This window comes from Eptatretus burgeri, chromosome 11, assembly GCF_056783735.1.
Source record: "Eptatretus burgeri isolate ZD-2024b chromosome 11, Ebu_testis_v1, whole genome shotgun sequence".
Classification (NCBI taxonomy): domain Eukaryota; kingdom Metazoa; phylum Chordata; class Myxini; order Myxiniformes; family Myxinidae; genus Eptatretus; species Eptatretus burgeri.
In genome coordinates, this window is record NC_140971.1 from 67,603,672 (window position 1) to 67,627,246 (window position 23,575).

Below are 23,575 nucleotides of genomic sequence, written 5' to 3' on the forward strand. Positions count from 1 at the left end.
CAAGGCAAGAAACTGAATGTATTAGAGAAATGTTCAAAGGATTGTTGTTATATCTGATTCACGATTGTCATTTTCAGGGAAATATTAACACAAGATATTGTATAAATAAAATAATGGATTATCTTGAAATTAAACCCGAACTTAGGATAAAATATAGAGTTTCTAAAAATGCCAATAATAAATTAAATTACCTGTTTTCCAAATATATAAATAAATGATTTTTTACCCATTTGGGAAAATAAGATAAAATTTAACAACCATAAAAATCTCCCAAATTCATTAAGATGTCTCATAGTTGGGTCAAGCGGATGCAGAAAAACCTGCTTACTTTTGAAGATGCTCCTGACTCCCAACTTTTTAGATTAAGATAATTTCATAATTTTCACAAAGTCGAGTTTTCAACCAGAGTATCAACTACTCTCACAAGGTTTTAATGCTGGTCTTCAAAAAGAAGATATAATCGGTTTATTTAAACTTCAAAAAAACTGAAATGATTATAACATTGAAGATATAATACAACTATTTTGTGATACACAGAGATGTAAAAAGAAATCAAAACCGATAACTTGTATTCTTAGTGATAATACGGATGATATACCGTCTCCCCAAGATTTGGATAAATCAAAAAAGAACCTTGTTATCTTTGATGATTGTGTTTATGAGAGAAACTAAACGGTAATGGACAGCGACTACACAAGAGGGAGACATTCTTCTTGTAATTGTATTTATCTTAGTCAATCGTACTTTCAACTTCATCGTCGTTCCATCAGAAACAATGCTAATACTTTTATTTTATTCAAGTTAAATTCAATAGATATAAACAATTTTTGGAGAGATAATTGTTCTACATTATGTAGTAAAAAGGAATTTGGGGATTACATGAAGCACATGACTGAAAAATATAAATATATTGTTGTGAAATAAGATGAGATATTAAATGATATTTTCCAATAAATAAATGGATGTGAAAGAAAGAGCAAGAAGATTTAAGGAACATCAAGAGTTGGTTTCAAAAGTTGTAAAACAACAGGAAGACATAAAGAATAAACGCAGACAGAAACTAACGGGTAAAGAAGCATTTGAACGAAAACAAGAGGAATTTTTAAAACCACTTTTAAAAACTTCCAAAGAAAAAATTATAGATGTTTCCACAGTTCCCACAATAGAATATACTCCTAAAAAACTTCAAATGATAAAAGATTTCAGTCAAATTATGGAGGAAGAATAAGAGCATATAGGAGAATTAGAATATGATGATGAAGGATTATTTCAACAACTGGAAGAGATTCATCACCCCCCTGATTATATTGTGAATGCTCTTCAAAACAATGAATATTCAGCGGATTCAAAAACCAAAGCAGGACTCATTCCAACAGAACAACCAGCAATATTTAATCTTGTTCAAGAACAGGTATTGATATTTAATGATGAATTAAAGTTCTTGGGTTCTGCTCAACCCCCTGTAAAACTAACTCCGAGATTAATGTTTCTTCTCACAAAAGATGGAAGACAAGGTTCAACTGTGAGCGGTGAATCAAAGTATTTTGATGAACCATTGGATATGAAAAATAATGATGATAGAGTATATATTGATCTGCTGAACTCCGTTAATTATAGGGTTAGTCTTTCTGGTAAGCGTGGCAAGAATGAGAAGGAAAAACACATTATTCAGGCTTTAAGTATCCTTGGTTCAGGTGTTAGTTTTCTTCCTAATGACCCATCACAATTAGTTAATAGACTGTTATTGTTGTTATACAGTAAGAAGGCTGGAAATAACAATTGTTTTAATGAAGCATCAGCCATTTTAGATCAGTTGGTGAACATGAAAATAATTAATAAATATCAATATAAAGACATTTTATCTCATTAAATAAGATTAGAAGCACAATCCTTAGTTTTAATTTCACAACAAGCGACCGCACATCTTCATTCCCATACCCACTACAACTTGACCCAACAAAAGAATATGAGGCATCTTTATTGTCCATGGAAACTTATAATACCTTATTTCATATAACTGAGAAAAATGACAAGTTTAGTTATAATCCGGGAAGTGGATACAAAACAATAACAGTCTCACCCGGAGCATATGAGATTTCTCAAATATCTTCCGAAATTGTTCGTCTTATGAAAGAACAGGGTGATGAACCCCAAAAAATTGTTATAGACATTCAAAAACAAACTTCAAAATCAACGATTAAACTTAAAAATAACTACAAGGTTGATTTCACAATTGATAATTCATTTAGAGAGTTATTGGGTTTCTCCTCAAAAAAGATTGAAACTAATGGGACGTTTTACAGTGATAATGTCATTCAAATATCCTCAGGAATAAATTCGGTATTAATTCACTGTGATTTGATTGATGGTGCTTATAATGATGGAATAAAAACAAATACAATATTTTCATTCAACGCATACTCAACCCCAATTGGTTATAAATTCAATATGGAACCAAAAAATTTGGTTTATCTCCCTGTGTCAGGAAAAGCCATACACAGAGTAAATTTTAGGAGAACCAACCGAGATAATCGTATGATTTATTTTAATGGAGAAGTTACGTCCATCAGAATTCACCTACGTGAAGTTTACCAATAAATAAATACGATGGTTATTGTGAGGAAACACCAGTTGGGAAAATATAAAATAATTACAGGGGATGGAATGTTCCTTTCCCCATACTACAAGGGTGAAGGTATGTATCTTGGTAGAGGATACTATAAACCCAAGAGACAAAGGGGTGTTGGACATCAATTTAGAGCAGATGGGATAATTGATACTCTAATGGGTATTGGTTCAACTATTCTTAAACATAAAGACCCAATTGGTTCAACTGCTTCTGCTGTGGGAAATGTAGCAGGTGCTGTAAAGAGCATAAAAGATGCCCAAAAGGAATCTCATAAATTACAAGCAATAAAAGAAATTAAGAAAGGCAAAATAAATAGAAAGGCAAGAACGACAGAAAATAATTCAAATACTTTGGTCAGGGTTTCAAAAGTTTTAACATCTTTTTTCCTAAATAAATACAAGTATGGAAGCAATTGATAGTATCTATGATTTGGATGATACTATTTTCATCTCAAACTCCACTAAAAAAATATTACTTCAGGGTAAATGCAATAACTGGAACAGACTGGAATGCAAATGGTACAAAATGTTTTGAAATAAATAATCAACAAACCTATTTGAATCTATCCGAAAGTTTCTTGTGTAAATTTAATTTCACTAAGGCTGGGAATAACACAAACGCGACACTCGTAAATGATTTCTTCTGGAAAATGTTTGATAGTGTTCGTTTGTACATTGGAACGCAAGCAGTTGAAGCAGTTTATTATGTCTCTGCTGTATCTGAAATGATGAAATTTACACTATATACATTCAGCGATAGAATGGGAAAGCGGGCTGTCGATGGTTTTATTCCTGATATGTCAACGGCAACAACGACAGACCCTGGATATACTCAAAGGAAAGGAACGTATACTGATGATACAAAAGCAGTTAATAGTTTTACTGTGGCAGTTCCTCTTAAAGGTATGTTTGGATTTTGTGATCATGATAAAGTTCTGTATGGTCTTAAAATTAGATTTCAACTACAAAGGAATGATAATGAAAATACATTACTTTTTGGTGTTGGTGGTGCAATTGGTGAGCAGAATAAATTTGTAATTGATCAAATGAGTTGGTATATTAGTGAATATACTCCTAATCTTAAAACAGAAGAGATGTTGAATAGAAGACTTAACTCAAAGAAACCACTCAGTGTATCATACCTCAAAAGAAGATGTCAACACGTTAAACTAAACCAAACCACTTACACGTGGAATTTGGGTGTTCTGGAAGGAAAGCCACGATATCTGTGGATCATTTTTTAAAAACAAGATGGCCATACTGCTACTGATAAGAATAATGCATCGAGTGATAATGCTAAGGTGAAACAACTTCGTGTTTCTCTCGATGGAACATTTTATCCAGAGATAGATTGGAAATTAATTGGGAAAAAAATGATTTTGCTGAAGCATACAAGTCTTACCAAAAGGTGTGCGAAAGTAATGGAAATAACGAACCTATTTTGGATATGACAGCATTTAAAAGTTTGTATACAATCTATGCGTTTGACCTGAGTGCTCAAAAGGAAACTATAAAGTCTAATCGAGTGGATACTTCCCTATACATTGAAAGAGGAGAGAGTGAAGAAGTTGATGCATATTGTTTGCTTTTGGAAGAAACAGAATTACAGATTAATACAGATAATGGTGTTACGATTAGTCTCACATAATTTTTTTTTTAAACAAATGAGTGGCAAAGTACCAACTGGTGTACATGTTAATCAAATCAATCTTCATAAACTGTCATCTTGTGTTCCAAATCAAAAGCCTTGTACGATTAACGTTAATACAATTCAGTGAAAAGGAGCAGTAAGAATTGATGTTTTGCTCACAAGAGAACAGGTTAAAATCTTGAATGATACTGGCTCACTTAAAATTATAATGACAAAACCAATGTTGAAAAAATATTCAATAAGAGAGACGAGTGGAGGATTTCTCCCATTTCTAATTCCTTTATTTGCTGGTTTAAGTGCGGTTGGAGCATTGACGTGTGGTATTTCAACAGCGGTGAAACTGTTGTTGTTCAACTCCGGGCTCAAAAACAATTGGAAAGACATAACAAAGAGTTGGAGAAACAAATTAGTGGAAGTGGTGTAATTATAGATTTTGCTGAAAAAATTGAAGGTCTGCCTGATAAAGCGAGATTGTTAGTTGGAGATATGCTTTCTTCTATCGCACAAGCAGGTGTAAAATTAACTAAAAGAGGTAATGGATTATATCTTTCTCATAAATAAATGAGCATTGATGAGTGGTTTAAAGAATTTGGAAAGAATACAACATCAAATTTACAACTTGTCAAATATTGTAAGAAATTAAAAATGCATAATGTGGTTATTTGTATGAGAGATGAATTAACAAACGTGCGTAAACATACAAATAATATTATTATGAACTTAGAAGATAATAATGGGAACGGTTCTCATTGGGTTTGTATTTTTAATTGTCAAGACAAATATTATTTTGATAGTTTTGGTCTTCCACCACCTGTTGAAGTCATAAAATTCTTACAGAATGGTGTTTATCAAACATTTCATGTCCAAGAATTAAATTCCAAGTGTTGTGGTCAATTATGTCTATATGTGTTATTTCAACTCAACAAAAATAAAAAAATTTATGATATTATTTTTAATCTAATATAAATGACTTATGTTGGTAAAGATGGTTCTATCTTTGGTGTATCCCAAGAACTGGATATTGATTTATCAAATTATTACACAAAGGCACAGGCTCAACGACATAAATATAGTATAACAAAAAATATTAATATGAAAAATGCTTATAAATTTAAAAAATTATCCAAGCCCGACTGACGCGAATGACTTGGTGAGATTAAGCGATTTATCACAATATATATCCTTAAATAAAACGGCCGTGTATTCCAAAGATACAGAAGTGTTGATATTATCTCCAGGTCATACAGAATTCACAGTTCGAATTAAAATAAATTTTTATAAAGAAGGACGTATCGTTTGTATCAGAATAGAACAATGGGGGTATGATATGAATGATTTAGGGTATAATTGTTCATTTAAAATTGATCTAGAAGACCTGGAACAATTACATCAGTCTCGTAAGGAAGAATATTATCCACTTGGTATGGAGAATGAGTTTTGTGGAGCCTCGATTAGTAAACAACAAATAAAAGAATTTAATAAGGGTAAATATAATAATGGTTTTGCCCTTGTTTATATCATGAAAACAGAAAAAAACAGGATTATATATAATAAGTAAGTAAATACAAAATGATTTAACTATGGGAATATGGCGAGGTGTTTCGTGTCATAAAATTATTCTGTCATATATTTCTAATTCATAAATGACAGCAAGAAGGCTTCAAGAAAATTATCATTTCTGTGTCCAAGCATACCTTCAAGAAAAGGGTATTCGGTATTTTAATAAATATGTTCTACAACATAAGAATGAGGTATTTTCAATAAAAGATTGGCATTATGCTGATGTTGATAAACCAACAACTTTGGATTTAATTAAAATGTTAAATAATGAAAAAATTATAAAGTTAAGAAAACGTAAGGCTCTTTTAGAAATTCAAAAGAAATTTTATTGGTTTCCTGTTGTAAAAAAATTATTTTGGATACAGGAATAACAAGAATTCCCGATTAATATATGTATGATATTCTATGGGGTGTAAGTGATTCAAGGATAGTAAGGGACGAGGAAGGAGTTGAAGAGAGAGAAGAAGAGAGAGAAAAGGAGGAGAGGGAGAAGAGAGAGAAGGAGGAGAGGGAGAAGAGAGAGAAGGAGGAGAGGGAGAAGAGAGAGGAGGAGAGGGAGAAGAGGTAGGAAAGAGCGAGAATAAATATATATGAAAATATGGAAACCAGGGAGATTAAAAAAAGATTGGGGGTATTCCAGAAAATAAATGAATCTCAATGTACCGAGGAGGAAAACAAAGAATTGACAAGTCTATTTGCAATATTTTCGACAAGACTATTGACGTCGTTTTCAAGGACAAGATATTAACTTTGATTACATTTTTTCATTTTTTTCTTAAATAAAGGTGAAGTGAAGGCATTTCTAAAGATTCTTTATGTTTTAAAAATTAAGATTCAAATGTGCGTGTTACAAACTAAAAAGGTTTTTACACTCTGTAGGAATTTTTCTCATAAATAAATGAGTTATTGTCTCAAATGTAAAAAGAAAACTAATACTAAAAATATTTTAAAAGTAAAAATAACAGGGTTATACAAAAAGGTATATGTTCGGTGTGTGGTTAAAAAAAAATCAATTTATCTCCAAACACAAACTATGGGAAGATACAACATCAAGATACAAAAAGATATAACATCATCATACAAAAAAACATCCTATCCTTTGTATAGGAGATATACAAAAGTTTTTATCAGGAAGTAAATTTACAACTACTGGAATACCAGGGGAATTACATCTACCAGGGTATTCTTTCTGTGGTCCAGGCACAAACTTGGATAAAAGATTAGATGAGGCTGACAATCCTAAACCATGGAGCAAACCCATCAAGATGAAGTGTGCATGAGGCAGGATATTGATTATGGGAATACCACAACTTTGGAAGAAAAACATGAAGCTGATAGAGAAATGTTGTATAATTTGTCTCTGATACAAAATCCAACGCCAAGAGAAAAAGTTGATAGGTTCATCGTGAAAAAGATGATAAGTGCTAAATTGAAACTTGGACTTGGAAATTCAAAAACCTTGTAGGCTCTAATGATGTCATTAAGATTGAAGAGCAATTAGCTGATGAATTACATAAACCAAAATTCACAAAGTTTCAGAGAAGGAAGGTTTATTCCAAGGAAGTTGATTATATCTGGTCCACTGATTTGATTGAACTCAATAATGATAAGGGGTACAAGTATGCTTTAACCGTTATTGATTTGAGGAGTAGATACGCATGGATTGTCCCTTTAAAAAACAAAACAGGTAATACTCTTATGATAGCCTTTCAACAGATATTTAATAGAAGTAAGAGAAAACCTAAAAAATTGTGGACTGATGAGGGTGGAGAGTTTCATAACAAGACATTTTTGAATTTTCTAAAAAATAACAGCATTACTTTATACAGTACCTTTAATGAAGGAAAAGCCGTTGTTATTGAACATTTTAATCGTACCTTAAAAGAGAGACTATATAAAAAATTCACACAACTCGGTTCACAACAATGGTCATCTTTTATTCAGGATATTGTGGATAAGTATAATGACACGATTCACATGTCAACGGATATGAAACCATCAGAAACATTTACAAAATTAAAATATGAAAAAGAGATTAATGTCAGAAAACCTAACTTCAAAGTTGGTGATATCGTAAGAATATATATATATATATATGGAAATCTTGTTTTGAAAAGGGTTATACTAAACGATGGACGAACGAACTTTTTAAAATTGTGAATGTAATATATACGGTTCCTTGGACTTGAAAGATGTATGATTTAGAAGGGGAAGAGATTTTAGGTTCATTTTATTCACAGTAATTACAAAAGACAAAACTAAGCAGATAATACCCATGGGAGCAATGGGTTGACGCTTCACTCCCTCCCACTATGCACTGTTGTGGACAATCGAGGGCCAAGTTTGAGGTGTATTACAGGTGGCATCTGCCGTATATAATGTGTGTCAAGGGGGGACGTTCTTAGATCTGTCAACCCAAAACACAGAATCCTCAACTGAATCGTCAAAGCTTAACTTTTGTTTGTTGGTGTGTATGCAATGGAGGACGTTCTTAGATCTGTGAACCCAAAACACAAAATCCTCAACTGAATAGTCAAGGCTTAACTTTTATTTGTTGGTGTGTGTGTGCGTGTGTATGTCCCTCCCCCCCCCTCACATTCAAAATCTCAACCCCCCACACAACCCTCACATTCAAAATCTCAACCCCCACCCCAACCCTCACATTCAAATTCTCAACCCCAACCCTCGCCCAACACAATGTCTTTTTTTTCAATACATATTTCAACAAAATATATTTTTTATGTTTTTTTTCTCTTCTTCCAATTCTGTCTTTTAAGGCTTTCAGGTTTGATGAAGTAAAAAGGGGAAGTAAGAATGTTCCTGCATCTTCTTCCCAGAACTAACAATATATATATATATATATATATATATATATATATATATATATATATATATATATATATATATATATATATATTTTTTTTTTTTAATGTTTTTTTCTTCTTCTTCCAATTCTGTCTTTTAAAGCTTTCAGGTTTTATAAAGTAGAAAGGGGGAGTAAGAACTTTCCTGCACTTTCTTCCCAGAACTTTCTTGATATTGCTCTCATCAAGCACCATCCAACAGAGAACCACATCGATAGGTTTAGATCCCCAAGAGTGGTAGAAACCACATTTCAAGTCTCCAAAATAAACCCAAGTCTCCAAGGTATAACCACATTCCTGTTGAGTTTCCAATATATGTATCACATTGTGAGTTATCAAGCCAGAACCCACATTTCAAGTCTCCAAAAATATAACCATCTATCCAAGACTCCAAGGTAGAACCACAATTTCCATTAATATTGTGGGTTTCGGTGATAGATCTCACATAGTATAACTGTGGATCATCAAGGAAAACTGCATTTTTCCTATTTTTATGGGTTTCAGTGATAGATCTCACATAGTATATATATATATATATATATATATATATATATATATATATATATATATATATATATATATATATATATATATATAATGACCGTTTTTACAGCCATTTTTCCCTGCTGTGCAGGGGTTTGGCTTTTTCTTGAGGCAATGTTTTATGGCCAGATGTCCTTCCTGACGCCAACCCTGGTCGCCTCTTACGACACACAGGGATATGGTACACCTATTCTAACCAGGGCATACACCGGGACCAGTACACTGGCACTCATTTCGCCGACCTCAGAAGGATGACAGGCTGAGTCAACCCCCTGGTGTTAATTCAGCAGCCAACGGGGCTTGAACTCAGGACCCTTGGATCCCAAGCCACCACCCTAACCACTAAGCCAACACCAGGCTTATCTCACATAGTATAACTGTGGATCATCAAGGAAAACTCCATTTTTCCAATTTTTATGGGTTTCAGTGATAGATCTCACATAATATAACTGTGGATCATCAAGGAAAACTCCATTTTTCCAATTTTTTTATGTTGTTCAGTGATTGATCTCACATAGTATAACTGTGGATCATCAAGGAAATCTCCATTTTTCAAAATGTCTGAAATTTGTGAGTCTCCAAGGTAGGTTCCATATTCAGAACCATCTTGGCAGAACCCTTTTCCCAAGTCTCCAAGGGATTTATTTAAACCATCAAGGCAGAACTCATTTACTGATTTTTTTCAAAATTTGTGAGTCTTCAAGGTAAAACTTGTATTCTGGCTCATCAAGGTATAACTTGTTCAGTGGGTATTGTCTTGATAACTCGCAATAAGTACTATTGCTGTAAAACTCTTTTTCAGGATTTTGCTGGTCTCCAAGGTATAACTCTTTGGTTGGGCCATCAAGGTCGAGCTCGTTCTGTGGGTCTTGGTCGCTCATAAGGTCTTCAACCGAACCGACAATTTCGTCCCAAGTTGTGGCAAAAACAGTATTTTCATTTTGTATTTCAAATACAATTTCCTGTGAGAGAAAATAATAATGTATTAATTAAGTGATTTAATTATTAAATGAGTCTATGCTTAAATCAAACTGTAAATAGGAAAATAAAATCTTTCCTCAACAGATAAGAGGTTTGAATCCAGTTCATCAACTTGAAGGTTTAGTTCCATACAAGCAGTAGAACTCCAACGAAGTCCAAAATCATCCCACTCAAGCTCATTCTGTGGGTCTTGGTTGCTCACAAGGTCTTCAACCAAGCCAACAATTTCACCCCAAGTTGTATCAAAAGCAGTATTTTCAGATACAATTTCCTGTGAGAGAAAATAATAATGTATTAATTAAGTGATTTAATTATTAAATGAGTATGCTTAAATCAAACTCTGAAAATAGGAAAATAAAATCTTACCTCAATAGATAAAAGGTTTGAATCCAGTTCATCAACTTGAAGGTTTAGTTCCATACAAGTAGTAGAACTCCAAGGAACTCCAAGCTCAGTACAGCACTCCATTGTCAGTAAAAAATGTTTAAAATGGAGTCTGGGTTGAAGCTTTTATGGAGAAAGACTGGTTGCTATGGTTTCCTTTTTCAAAATGGAGGATTGTTTGAAAATTGCCTGGGCAAGCCCAGACAAGCCTTCATTTAGAAATTTTTCAAAAACATAACATTCTCAAATTTTCTCGTGAATTATTTGTGAGTCAGAGATGAACTGCAAATTATGTAAGAGTAGGCGGGGCTTAGTAAAAATGAGCGGGGCTTCGGAAAAGTGTGCGAGGCTTATGAAAAGTGGCTGGGGTTTAGTAAAAGTGGGCGGGGCTTAGGAAAGGTGGGCGTGGCTTACGAAAATACCTTGTGAAAAGTGGGCGGGGCTTATGGAAAGTGGGCGTGGCTTATGCAAAAAATAATATGAGGCTCAGGTGGTCAAACAAGAGCAGTAAGAGAAGTTTATCATTTCGTAATGGCACAAAAGGGGTATCTTTAAAAAAATCGAGATTCAAATGTTTTGTTTTTAAATATTTTAGATGGGGATTATTGTGCAAAGAAAATTAAACTATTGAAGGAATTTGAGAATGAACAAATCTTTATAGGTTCAATGAGTGAGCCAAACAATATGCATTGGTTATTTGAAAAAGAGTGCCCCTAGGCTTACATGTTTCAGATATTTCTTTAGAATCACCTTGAACAAATCACATTACTACTTTACTACTTGAACAAATCTTTATCTTATTGCATTGGTTCTTTGAAAAAAAGTGTCCCGAGGTTAAAAGGGGAGACAAATAAATATACCTTGGGATAAAAAGGGGGTTTATTTTTAGGGAAAAAAAATAATGAATCGCTGAAAATCCCCCATTCACTTACATGGGGAAAAGTGAGTCAGAATCAGTATATTCACCCTGCTCATGTCCGTCCATCCTTCTGTTTCACCAGTTTATAATCATCAGTTTGTGATCGAGTAACAACGTATTTAAATTGAATGTTATATTTTGAGCACGAATTGGAACATGACAAGTTTGTCGTTTTACTGTACCTTGTCTTAGAATTCATCCTGACTGCACATGTGCATTGAGATAACATCACAGTGAGATAATCAAACAAAATGAAAAATAATTCCAAACAGAAAACCTAGTTTTTAAGGACATTATAAAGGTCATAAATAATAGGCACGAATAACTAATGTAACTCGTGAGATAGAGGTGGTGTAACAGACACTGGGTAAAATGGCGGTAAAACCCATAAAAAAAAATTTGTATAAGCCTCTAAACCTCTTTAAACCTATATTTGAATTGAATGATATACTTGAACACTGTAGAGCACAAATTGCCTACATAATACCCCCAAGAACCTCCAGTGTTGCAGGGGTGCAGTGCTCAGTGACCAAGTTTCTTGTAAAGCCCTCACCAAATGGCTTAAGCACTCAAGCAAGTACTCCATTCAAAACCATGAAAAAGGAATGGCTGGCTTGGCAAGGTCTAGCTAGCTGCTTGGCAACTGAACACACCTCAGTACTTTGACAGAATTAATTTATTTATACGACTTTTACAATCTTTATTTTATTTAAATTTAATTATATACATGAAGACTGTCGTACACAAATCATCTGCCATAATACTTCCAAGAACGTAAAGTTTTTCAGTGCAGCACTTCAATTTAAATAAAGGTTCAGTGAGGTGGTGTATAAGAGTACTGTTTGGGACTGCTTCTGGACTACTTCAATAACACTAGATTTTTTTTAACAATTGTTAAAATCATTATTTTATTCAAATTTCAGTAAAATTGAAGTAATGCTGCATGGGATATTGTGTTCTATGAACTCTCTAGTTACTTTTGTGATGAGATAGCAGCCTTGGAAAAATGCCACGATAAGCTATTTACCTTTGTTAAAGGAGGAAAAAAAGCCGTGGGGGCTGCAAATATTATTAGCATTAATATTGTTTTGTAATAACATTAATATTATGCTATTGTCATAATTATTGTTATTACTTATGTTATTACATAATTATTATTACATTATTATTACTTTTGTTGCCTTGGAAAAACGCAATGATTAGCTATCATAACAGAGATACCGTATACATCTTAACATGGATTTTGCTTAAGGCAGAAAACCCCTTTGGGGAAGGGGACAAATGAAGTCAAGACAACTTCCATCATGTGACCCTTAGTCCTGTCAAGTTTGGTTGAGATTGTTAAAGTAATGACTCTATGTATCGCTGTCAAAATACAGACAGACACCAAATTGCATACATTATTTTAGTATGATAACAGCGAGGGTGTCTTTTTCTTTTTAAAAAAAAACATTTTTACATATACTTGTGAGAGGCATCTACAGGGCTGAGGCCCTCACTTTCTTTCCCCCTCTGCCGTCACCTCTTTCTCCTTCATTCGCTTTTAAATTTGTTTTCTCCGCAACCGCTTGAGCGATTGACACACAACTTTCAACAGAGGAGCGCCTTCCCATGGAGAATTTTTTTTTTAAACAAAATTCCTGCTGGCATTCCAAAAAATCAATTTTCTGCAAGCATAGGTTGTTTCACATAGCAGGAATGAATGGCCTCGACCTCGCTTCGATTGGCCTCAGCCGAATAATGACAGTGTAATCAACAATTTATCATTAAATTTCATTTTGGGGTAGAATCTTTCAGCAATAGAAAGACTTGTTTTGTTGGTTGGGTGCATTCACTCTATTTCAATAACTCAAAGTGTATTGCATGACTTCTCAGGAACCATGAAAGACATGTTCTTTTGTCTCGAAAGGATAAAAACAATATAGTAGATATTTTGACTGATAATTTCATCCATAACATTCTGAAAAAACTTTGAGCAGCAATAAAATTTCCTGAACTTGATAACTTAGGAAGAGACCTCGAAGTCTCCACCAGCTGTTACCATGATGACACATTGTCCTTGAAATGAATGAAATGCCATATGATGGTGGCAGATTTGAACACTGGACAAATCCTCATTTTGATTGTGTGTGAAGGATTGAGGAGTTCCAAAACAGGTGCTTTTAACATCTAACAGTTTTTGCTGTTTGATTGCTGGAGGTATGCTTCCTGCATGGCTTTTTGCTTCACACTTTGCATTATATTTTGAGGGAACGTTGCACGTGGCTCCATCACCATCGTGTTCTCATATCCAGAAGCAGATGTCCATCAAGAGAATGCAGAGTGCGACATCTTCTGCGATGGATTCCCACACTGTTCTTCACAGTGCAAAAATGCAAGATAAGCTGCACGATCAGAGCAAGCTTTTGGAAGCTCTTACTCAGGGAAAAGATCAGGCTGAAGAAGAGGCTAGAAGTCTGCAACTTCAACTTTCCCAACAGCAAAATGGGCACATGGTACAGGAAGACATTGCTCCCCATTATCATAAAGAGCTGCAGACAGAGGTCGATGATCCCAACATGCATTCAAAATCTGTAGATGTGTCAAGGGCTCCAACAGATGTACTAAGACAACACTTTGATTGTCAATTCCAAACAGAAGGTCACACAATACATAATTTGGATGAAAAAGATGTCCATCAATACTCGTTTTTTGAGGAAGATTTGATTATACGAGAGCTGCCAATTAAACCTGAAGCTTATTTACAGATAGGACTTTCTGATAAAAGCGAGCTCGAGAATTTGCACAAAGCTTTAGAGAAAACGGAGAAAGAAAAGCTTGCTCTGATTCAGGAACTGCATATGGTCAAAGAAGACATACTTGCAATTTCTCAGCAAAATGTTCTTCTTCAACAACAACTTGGTAAAGTTAAGACACCAGTAAGGTTGGAAGCAGCATCCCAAACTTTTTGTAATGAAGCTCAGAAAACAATAAGTAAAGATGATCCAGATAGAGAGGAAACCTATGTTAATAAATTAGTCATGGAAATAGAAACCAAAAGTTTTCAGTTCTCACTTGATGAGGCAATGTATCAGCCACAGAAAAAAGAGGATCAAAAAAGATGTAAACTTCCAAAGTCAGAGAAAACCCTGGCTGATCACATGGCAATAATAGAGGAGACTTGTATTTTTAGAGACCAAACTGAACAATTATTGCAAAAGAATCTGCAGGACATAGAAAACCCACAGAAAGTCATGGAAGAAATCATAAGAGAAAACCTACTTGAAGATAAGGCCAGTCAAAGTCAGAAGATGTTGAGGAACAAAATTGGACATTTAAAGCATCTCTCCAAAGCAGACATCCAGGAACAAAAGAAAGATGTGGAGGACACACTATCTCAGAACCAAAAAGTTGCAGAAGAAATAATTCTGAAACTGGAGCTTGACAAAGTAACCAAGGAAAAACGTGAACTTCAAGAAGAACTTTACAGGCTACGGAAAACTACAGATGAGTTCGGCAGCATTACAGATGACACAGTAAAACTGGCAGACAATATGGAACCAAAAGTTCAAAGAAAGCATGAATTGCAACTGCAGAGAATCAAGCTTGAAGGAGTGATGGAATTGTATAAAAAAGCTGAAGAGGTAGCAAAGAATGAAATTTTAAAAGCAGAAGCAGCTGGAGAAAAATGTGAAGATGCTGACAAGTTGGCTTGTAATGCTGCAATGGCAGAGAAGAAGAATGAACTGAGGAAGATACAGCTAGAATATCAACACCTCTTGGAACAACTTCAAGAAGATGCATCAATGACATTGAAAGCATCAGAACTTTCCTTCAATCAGGCCGATTATCTAAGTGGATGCTTTGAAGATGAACACCATGATCTGGACTTGATTTCAGAAACAACAATTAAAGTGCCCTTAGAAATGTCATCTGATTCACAGAATATATTTAATAGTTTGGAAAAAGAGAAAATAGTTATTGAGGCAGAACGAAAATTGATGAAAGAAGAAGTTGACAAAGCCAAGCACTGCCAAAAAGATGCTGAAAATAAACTGAAGATGTTGTACAAGGAGGTTGAAGACCTCAGAAAAACTGTAACCGTTGATCATAAAAGCATCGCCTCTTCATTGCATGATGACAGCTTAACTGCAAAAGACAAACCAGTAGGAGTGGAATTTTCTGCAGTATGGGAAAAGCCTTTTGATATTAAGGAGAAATGTGAAGAGTCTCTGATGCAACAGAGAATTTTAGCAGAGCGTTTGGCTGTAGAGAAAGAGAAAGCAGTTCAGACAGTAGCCCGGTTACAGAAAGAGGTCCAGGAGAGCAGTGATCGTTGCCATGTTCTTGCGGAAGAGAAAATAAGGCTGGAAGACAGAAGAAAAGCAGGTGAAAATAATTTGGAGATGTTGATTCAAGAAATGGATGCAGAGAATGAATCGATGCAGAAAGAATTAACATGCCTGAGGGATGAATTTGAAAAAGCTCGTCAATATAAAACGGATATTGAGAATGAACTATTGAGAGTAAAGTGGGAACTTGATCAACATCATCTGCTTGTACTTTATGAGCAAGGTAAGATGCCTGCGACAGAAGATGTCCAGATCCTGAAGAATCTTGCTGAGATGAAACTGCATGTTAAAAAAGTAGAAGAACACAAAAGAGCTGTGGAGGAACAGCTGAAGAACGTTCAGGATAAAGCAGCGAGAGAGATAAAACATCGGAAAGACATTGAAAGTGATCTGGAGAAACTTAAGGAAGAGTTTGAACACCTGCGGCAGTTATCCAGGTTTTTTCAGGAAAGCACGGCAGAAGTTACAACTGATGGAAGCAAAATGTCTGAAAAAGATTTTCACGTACAAACATTACTTGAGGAAACAGAAAAGCAGAAGAGGCAATTGGAAGATGAACTGAAAATTGTCAAAGATGAGGCAGCAAAAGCTGGCCAGCAGTACACATCCATAAAAGATCGATGTAACAAACTTGAAGATGAGGTGGCATGTCTAAAACAAAAAGGCAACGTAAGACCTCAAAGTAAACCACTCCCTCAAATACAAGGTGCACAAGGTCATGAAGAACAGATAAAGACATGTGAAGAAATTCAATCCCACGAAGAACTGGGCAAGCTGAAGAAGCAATCATTAGAGGGTCGAGCCCAGCAGAAAGCCAAGGAAGAGTGCTCTGAAAAAGAGAAAGAAAAAGCTTTACAAGAGGCCTCCAGGTTGCGGGTGGAGTTAAAGGAAGCAATGTGGAAATGCAAGAACCTGGAGGAAGAAAACCAATTATTGTTATCATTCAGGGAAAAGGGAGATGCAGCACCTGATGCTCCCCTCCAGGATATGCATGTACAGGAAAAATCATTTGGAAGTGAGCCTAAATGGCTGAAGGATGAGGGAGATGAAGCCAAACAAAATAAAAATGAATTGGAGAATGAATTGAGAAAACTGAAGATTGAGTTAAAGCAATTGAAAGAAAATAACAAAGAGGGCAAAGCTAGATTGGAATGTACCGTGGGACAAGAAATTAAAGAACGGATAGTGCTACATGAGTCAGAACATGGGAAAATGGAAAAGCAGAAAGAAGGTTTGCAAGAAGAACTGAATAAAGTGACCAATGAGGCAGCTCAAGTGAATCTGCAATATCAAAAATCGAGGGTGATGATAAAATGTGATTCAAAGCAACAACCTAATCAACACAAAGTTACAAGTTTCCCACTTGAACCAGTTGCTGAAGGGACAGCTAAAAGTTCAACAAGGTTACAGGTACAGCAAGCAGTGAAAGAGCTGGTGGGTTTGAAACAGCATGCAGAAGAGGCATTGATACACGAACGGGAGCTATCACATCGCCTTGCTGCTGAGAAGGAAAAGGCACTGAAGGAAGCCAATATACTGAAGAAAGAGGTTCAAGGAGCTGCAAAAAAGGTTATTGAGGAGGAAAGAGCAAAAATGTCAGCAAGAAAGGAGAAAGTGGGAAATTGGTTGGGATTCCTGTTTCAGGAGACAAGGTCGTGGCATTTAGAAATGAATGAAGAGCTGTCTCAGTTGAATAAGGATGTTTTACAACTTGCTAAGCAAAAACGGGAGGTTGAGGCCGAAATAGAAAAATGCACTAAAGAGATGGAGCAAAATCCACAACCAAAGGCAAGAAAACAAAGAGGGGATGCATCAAATCCAATAAAGAGGTCAAAAACGTTGAGTGAGAAATGCTTAGCAGGAGGAAATGTACAGGAGAGAAAGGTAACTCTTGTGAAACAGCTAAAGGAGATTAAAGATCGTGTAAGTGTGTTGCATCATCATAAGGTGCATCTTGAGAATGAGCTGAGAGACATAGAGTATGCACTGGAATACCTAAAACGAGCAACCAGGCCTGCAGAACCTCCAGAGCAAGTTGCTGAAATGCATAATTTACTGGACAAATCGGAAGAAGAGAAATGGATGATGGAAGATGAACTAAAATGTTTGAGGAAAGAAGCAGCTAAAGTCAGTAAAGGGGGGGCTGGAGTCGATGTGGACATCCAAAAGCAAGAAATCAATCGGTTAATACAAGAAGACAAGTTGGCAAAAGAAGACAAAATGCTCTTTCCAAAAGACACACCTGAGAAATGTACAGTTAATGTTGAGATAACAACATGTAATGAGCAATATGTAAAAGATGACGATATTAAAGAAAAACTGGTAAAGCACATTGGCATTCAGGTTGAAACTTTTGAATCTGCAATGAAGGAGCAGAAGTTTGAAGGAAAACAAAAACTTGGACCAGGTGAGGATGAATTGGACAGGTCAGGGAGTCAAATGCAAGAAATAGATAATAATTCCACAGCACAACCCAAACTCAATGCCATGGAAGCTTCACTTCAAAAGAAGGATGAAGAAAATATGGCATTGACTGAAAAATTGAAGAGCATCAAGGCTGAAGCTGCTAAAGATCTGGCATATACAAAAAGCATTGAGAATGAACTAAATGGTGTAAAAGAAGAGTTGGAATTTGACAAGGAACAAGGAAAACCGAGAATCCCAAGCAAAATGTCATTTGCAATGCATATTGACAGTTCCGGCAAGCTCCATAAGGCACCAATGGAATTGCAGCTTCGAGGGTTTGTTAGAGAACTGAAACAGGAGTTAAAAGAAGCTGTGGCTGAGCGGAAAGCGACAGTAGATCGTCTAGAAACTGAAAAGGACCAGGCATTGCAGGCAGCTGGTCGGCTCCAGAAGGAGGTGAAAAAATGCAAAGAGTGCTGCAGGGTTGCAAAAGAGGAAAAGGTGCGATTGGAATCAAAGTGGAAGAAGGTTGAAAGTCAGCATCAGGCCTTACTTAAAGATGCAGATGAGCACAAGACGGCACTGCAAGAACAAATTAAGCAGGTACAAAATGACGTCGCTGAATCCAGCAAGCAGAAGTCTTCAAATGAAGATAAGCTTGCAAAGCTTCAAAAGGAGTTTGAACAACAAAAGCAGCATGAAATGGAGGAAATGGACAGGTTGAAAAAGAAAGCCAAAAAGGAAGTTATGAGAAGAACACAAGCTGAAGAGCATGCACAAGAGGTGCTTGTGAGTTTGGAACAGGAAAAGCAAAATGCAGAACAGGCACTGAAAAAGAAAAATGAAGCAGAAGAAAAACTTACTGAGATAAATGTGTTACTTAAGAAGATGGATGAACAAAATAGAGCATTAGAAGAAGATTTAAGAAATGTCAAAGCAGAAGCAGGAAGTGCTCATGAGCAGACAGGGGAGGCCGAGAATGAATTAAATGAACTTAAGAAGGAGGTGGAGCAAATTGAGCAAAAATTGAAACTAAGAAAACAGGAAAAACTGCCAACCACATTTTGTGCTGAAAGTGCTCCAGAAAAGCTGGAAAGTATTCCTGCAAAAGTGCGGCTGCGGCATGCCATAAAAGAACTCAACCGTCAAGCAGAAGAAGCTTTGGAACAGCAAACAGCTAGGGAGAAATGTCTGGCTGTAGAAAAGGAAAATGCTCTTAAAAAGGTGAGCCACTTGCAAAAGGGAGTACAGGAGGCAGCTGAACATAATCAAATTCTTCAAGATGAGAAGTTACGACTGGAAGTCTCCAAAAAGAAAGTGGATAGCGAGTTGCAATCCTTATTACGAGATATGAATGCACAGAAGAAGACAATGGATGTAGAATTGAGGTGGTTAAGCAATATGGCTGATGAAGCCAACCAACATAAGTTTACGAAGGAGGAAAAACTAAAGGAGCTCCAAAAAGAGTTTGAGCTTAAAAAGCAGCAACACAATGATGAAACTGAAATATTGAAAGAGGAAATAAAGAACGAAGTCCTGAAAAGAACACTGGCTGAACATACAACACAAGAACTACTTGTTAATGTCAAACAGCAGAAACGCATTGTGGAGCAGGCGATGAAGAAGAAAATGGCATCGGATAAAAATTATGCCGACGTGGACGCATTAGTTGGAAAATTGAATCAGAAAAACTCAGAATTGGAGGAATGCTTGAGGAATGTCAAGTCAGAAGCTGTGCAAGCAGTTCGAAACATAAGGGAAATAGAAAATGAACTGAATGAATTAAAAACAGAGGTTGAACATCTCATTGAGAAAGAGAAATCCCGGGTAGAATTGAGAACTGCAAACGAGGAACAGTCACCGAGGTTGCAACTGAAGCAAGCAGTCAGAGAATTGATGAGACAAAAGCAGCTTACAGAGGATGCCTTGCAGAGGCAGAAAATGGTGACAGAGCATTTGTTTGCAGAGAAAGAGCAAGTGTTTAAAAATTATGACCAGCTGAAGAAAGAGTTAGAAAAGACCAAAAATCGCTACAAGGTCATGGAGCATGAGAAGGCACAAGTTGAGACAAGAATGAACAAAAGCAGCACTGAACTTCAGAACTCGGTTGAAAATATGGATTTGGAGAACAGGTCCATAATGGAAGACCTCGCACAACTCAGGGAGAAAGCAGATAAAGCCAATCAATATAATAACGAGATTGATAGCGAGTTGGATAAATTATATGATTTGATGAATTGCCATTGGGACAGCATGCCTGATAATCAGAGTAAGAATGACACAGAGGTTGCTGAAAGTGTGCTTTCAAAACTTGCTCAGATTTGCACGCAAGTTCAGAAAATGGTGGACCAGAGGCAAATTCTTGAAGATCAGCTGAAAGAAGTTACACAGACAGCAAATATGGAGAATCAGAACAAAAATGAGGTTGAATATCAGCTAAAAGTAGAAAGAAATGAGCTTCAACTTTTACAGGAGCAAAAAGTCCAAGCTAAAGACCAAGTCATAGGAACGGTACAAAAACCAACTGAATCGCTCGATGAAATGTATAAACAGAAAAGCAAACTCGAAGCGGAGCTTAAACGGCTACAGGGTGATGTACTTGTAGCCAAGGAGCACAAATCTGAGTTTGAGGCCGATATGATCGAAAAAGAAAACAAATTTGAGAAAAGTCTTGATGTAATGAGTAATCGCAATGAAGAATTAGAGCAGGAACTTGAAAATATGAAACAAGTAGCAAATGAAGCTGCCTTAGAAAAACGATGTGTTGAAGATGATCTTAAGAATATTCTGGAAGATATGGCAGAACTAAGAGAAAAGTTTGAGCAACATTCACAAGGCAAAACAGATATTTTATCCCCCTTAAGGGTACAAGTGTGTCAGGCAGTAAAAGAGCTCATTCAGCTTCAGAAGGCTTCTGAGCAGGCTCATGGTGTGCAAAAGGCCTTGGCAGAATATTTGTCTGTGGAGAACAGCACAGCAATCCAAGAAACCAATTTGTTGCAAAAGAAGTTGCAGGAGACTGCAGATCATTGTAAAGGTCTTGAAGAAGATAATAAATTGATAAATAGTAGACTGCATGAAGAAGAAAATAATCACAAAGCTTTGGTGAAGTTTATCGAGACACAAAAGAGGGAAATGGAAAGTCGGATTGAACAGCTTAAGCATGAGGTTGGTGCAACTGAAAAATCAAAGTTAAACATTGAAAGTGAACTCGTTAAAGTTAAATCTGAGTTCGGAGATGTCGGGAAGATGCCTCATCATGAACAGGACAGTCAAATGCAAACTTACACAGATATAAAGGAAATGTCTGATAAACTTTTTGATTTGCATTCACTGCTATGTAGAATGGAACAAGAGAAGAATGTGCTTGAGGATGAAGTCACAACGTTTCAGGATAAATATATTCTCAAGACAATTTCAAAAGAGCAGTGTCCAATGGAAGTTGAGGTCAAATGTCGGAATACAAGAAATCAAGCTGTTCAAGTTGAGCTCATGTTGGAGCAAGAGGAAATGGGTGACATACATTTCAATAAGATAGAAACTTTGAAAGGCAAAAATATCGACACCAAGGCAAGTGAAAGCAAAGAACCTGTTGCATCTATTGAAAAGGTAAAAGACTCTGGCAAGGTTGAGGAACAAAACTATGCTTTGAAAGTAGATATTCGTGACACAATGCACATATTGATCAAGGCAAGAAAATGTGTTTGTGACACTGAAGATGAAATTAATTTACTTAAAGAGAAGACGAAGGAGCTGAAAAATATAATCGAAAAGTCACAAAGAGCACACCATGTAATGGGGAAACTACAAGCATCAGTCGACCCGCAACCGATGGCAACTCAGAGTGGCGACGTAGCAAAAAAGGCCCGCGTGGGTTTAACAGAAGGTTTTGAGTTACAAAAGCAGGTTGAGGAAATGGAAGCTGGGAAGGCTGCAATGGAGTCTGTAATAGGCCAAATGAGAGATGAACTTGCCAAGATAACAGAAGCTAAATGTGAGCTAGAAGGTGAGATAATCAATCTGAAAAAAGAACTTGAATTACTTCAACCAGAGGCTTCTTTTGAGGAGGAAGCAAATGTCAATCAGGCACTAAAGGACATCAGAAAATGTACGGAAGATATTCTTCACAAACTGGGCAATGTGGAAAAAGAACTTGCTGGAATAGAGGTGAAGTTGCAGGAACTCATCAAGATGCCACGTTTGGATGAACAAACGACTGCTTTTAGCTCGGGAGCATGTGCCGTTTGCAAAGATTTGGTGAGAAAGTTCAAGCGCTTGTTTCATGAAGTTTCTCAGTCCTATGCTCGAGATGATGCATCAACAAGTTTGTGGGATCCAACATCAAAATCAGAAGATGTTAACCAAACGAGCTGTGAAACCTCAGATAAACACTCGGCACAGCTGGAAAGGCATCAAAAGCAATATGAAGATCATAGTCCCTGCATTACATGTGATAAGGTTGCACAGTTGATGAGATTGTATGAGAAGACATTTGGATATGAACGCTGGAAGTCTCAAGGTGTAGAATCGGAGGATGTTCGTGTTCACCCAACTGAGATGGATAAAGAGAAGGAAAAGGCAAATCTACCAATTCCGGAGCTGGAGAAGGTACCAACAAGACTGGAGAATCAAGATGGAAGGACCAGTGCAGATTACAATGAGGTATCGAGTGATGGTATCATTGTAGTTTGCAGTTTAAATGCAACATCAAACAAAATTTATCATATATCATTTGGTTATAACAAAAAGTAAGATAGAATATATCTGGAAGCCACCAACTCTTGAACAATTGTTTTCATAATCTACCATAATTCTTACATGTATGTACATTTTACATGTTGGCAATAACAACTATAATTTATGTTTACTCACAGATTTGGGTAATTTGCTAATAATGCTTCGGACAGCAAACTATACCATATAACATTAGAGTGTCTCTACAGTTGTGTGGTTGATTTGAGTGCAGCTGCGGTGTATTGCTCTCAAGCTTTTATTCCCGAACTAACCTGCATTGCAAGCTAAGTTCTCAAAATCCTTGCTTGGAAATCTTGCTCCCAATATTAATGCTTCGAATGATGTTATGTAATCATGTGGTTCAATGTCTTGAAGGATGAGCAAAAGCAATGCATCGTTTGTTTCTAACAATTACGCCAAATGGGGGTCCTCAAGGCTTGGTGGCTCCAGATAGTGAAGAAGAAGAATACTGATTATCTTCTTATTTGGATGCACGACAAGCACAATAGGTAATGTATGCTCATGTCTTCCATTTTAACATTCTTTCTTTGAATATCATGTATTTTATCATTTT

General features: G+C 36.0%; 1 protein-coding gene across 1 annotated transcript in view; it reads left to right on the top strand.

The window, feature by feature from the left end:
* The window catches only part of LOC147017282 (uncharacterized), a 350,244-nt gene that overhangs the window by 167,893 nt on the left and 158,776 nt on the right, over positions 1-23,575 (top strand). Inside the window, exon 35 of the mRNA XM_085847971.1 lies at positions 13,825-22,929. Within this exon, the coding sequence (XP_085704097.1) occupies positions 13,825-22,929 (9,105 nt within the window). The remainder of the gene's footprint in view (positions 1-13,824; positions 22,930-23,575) is intronic.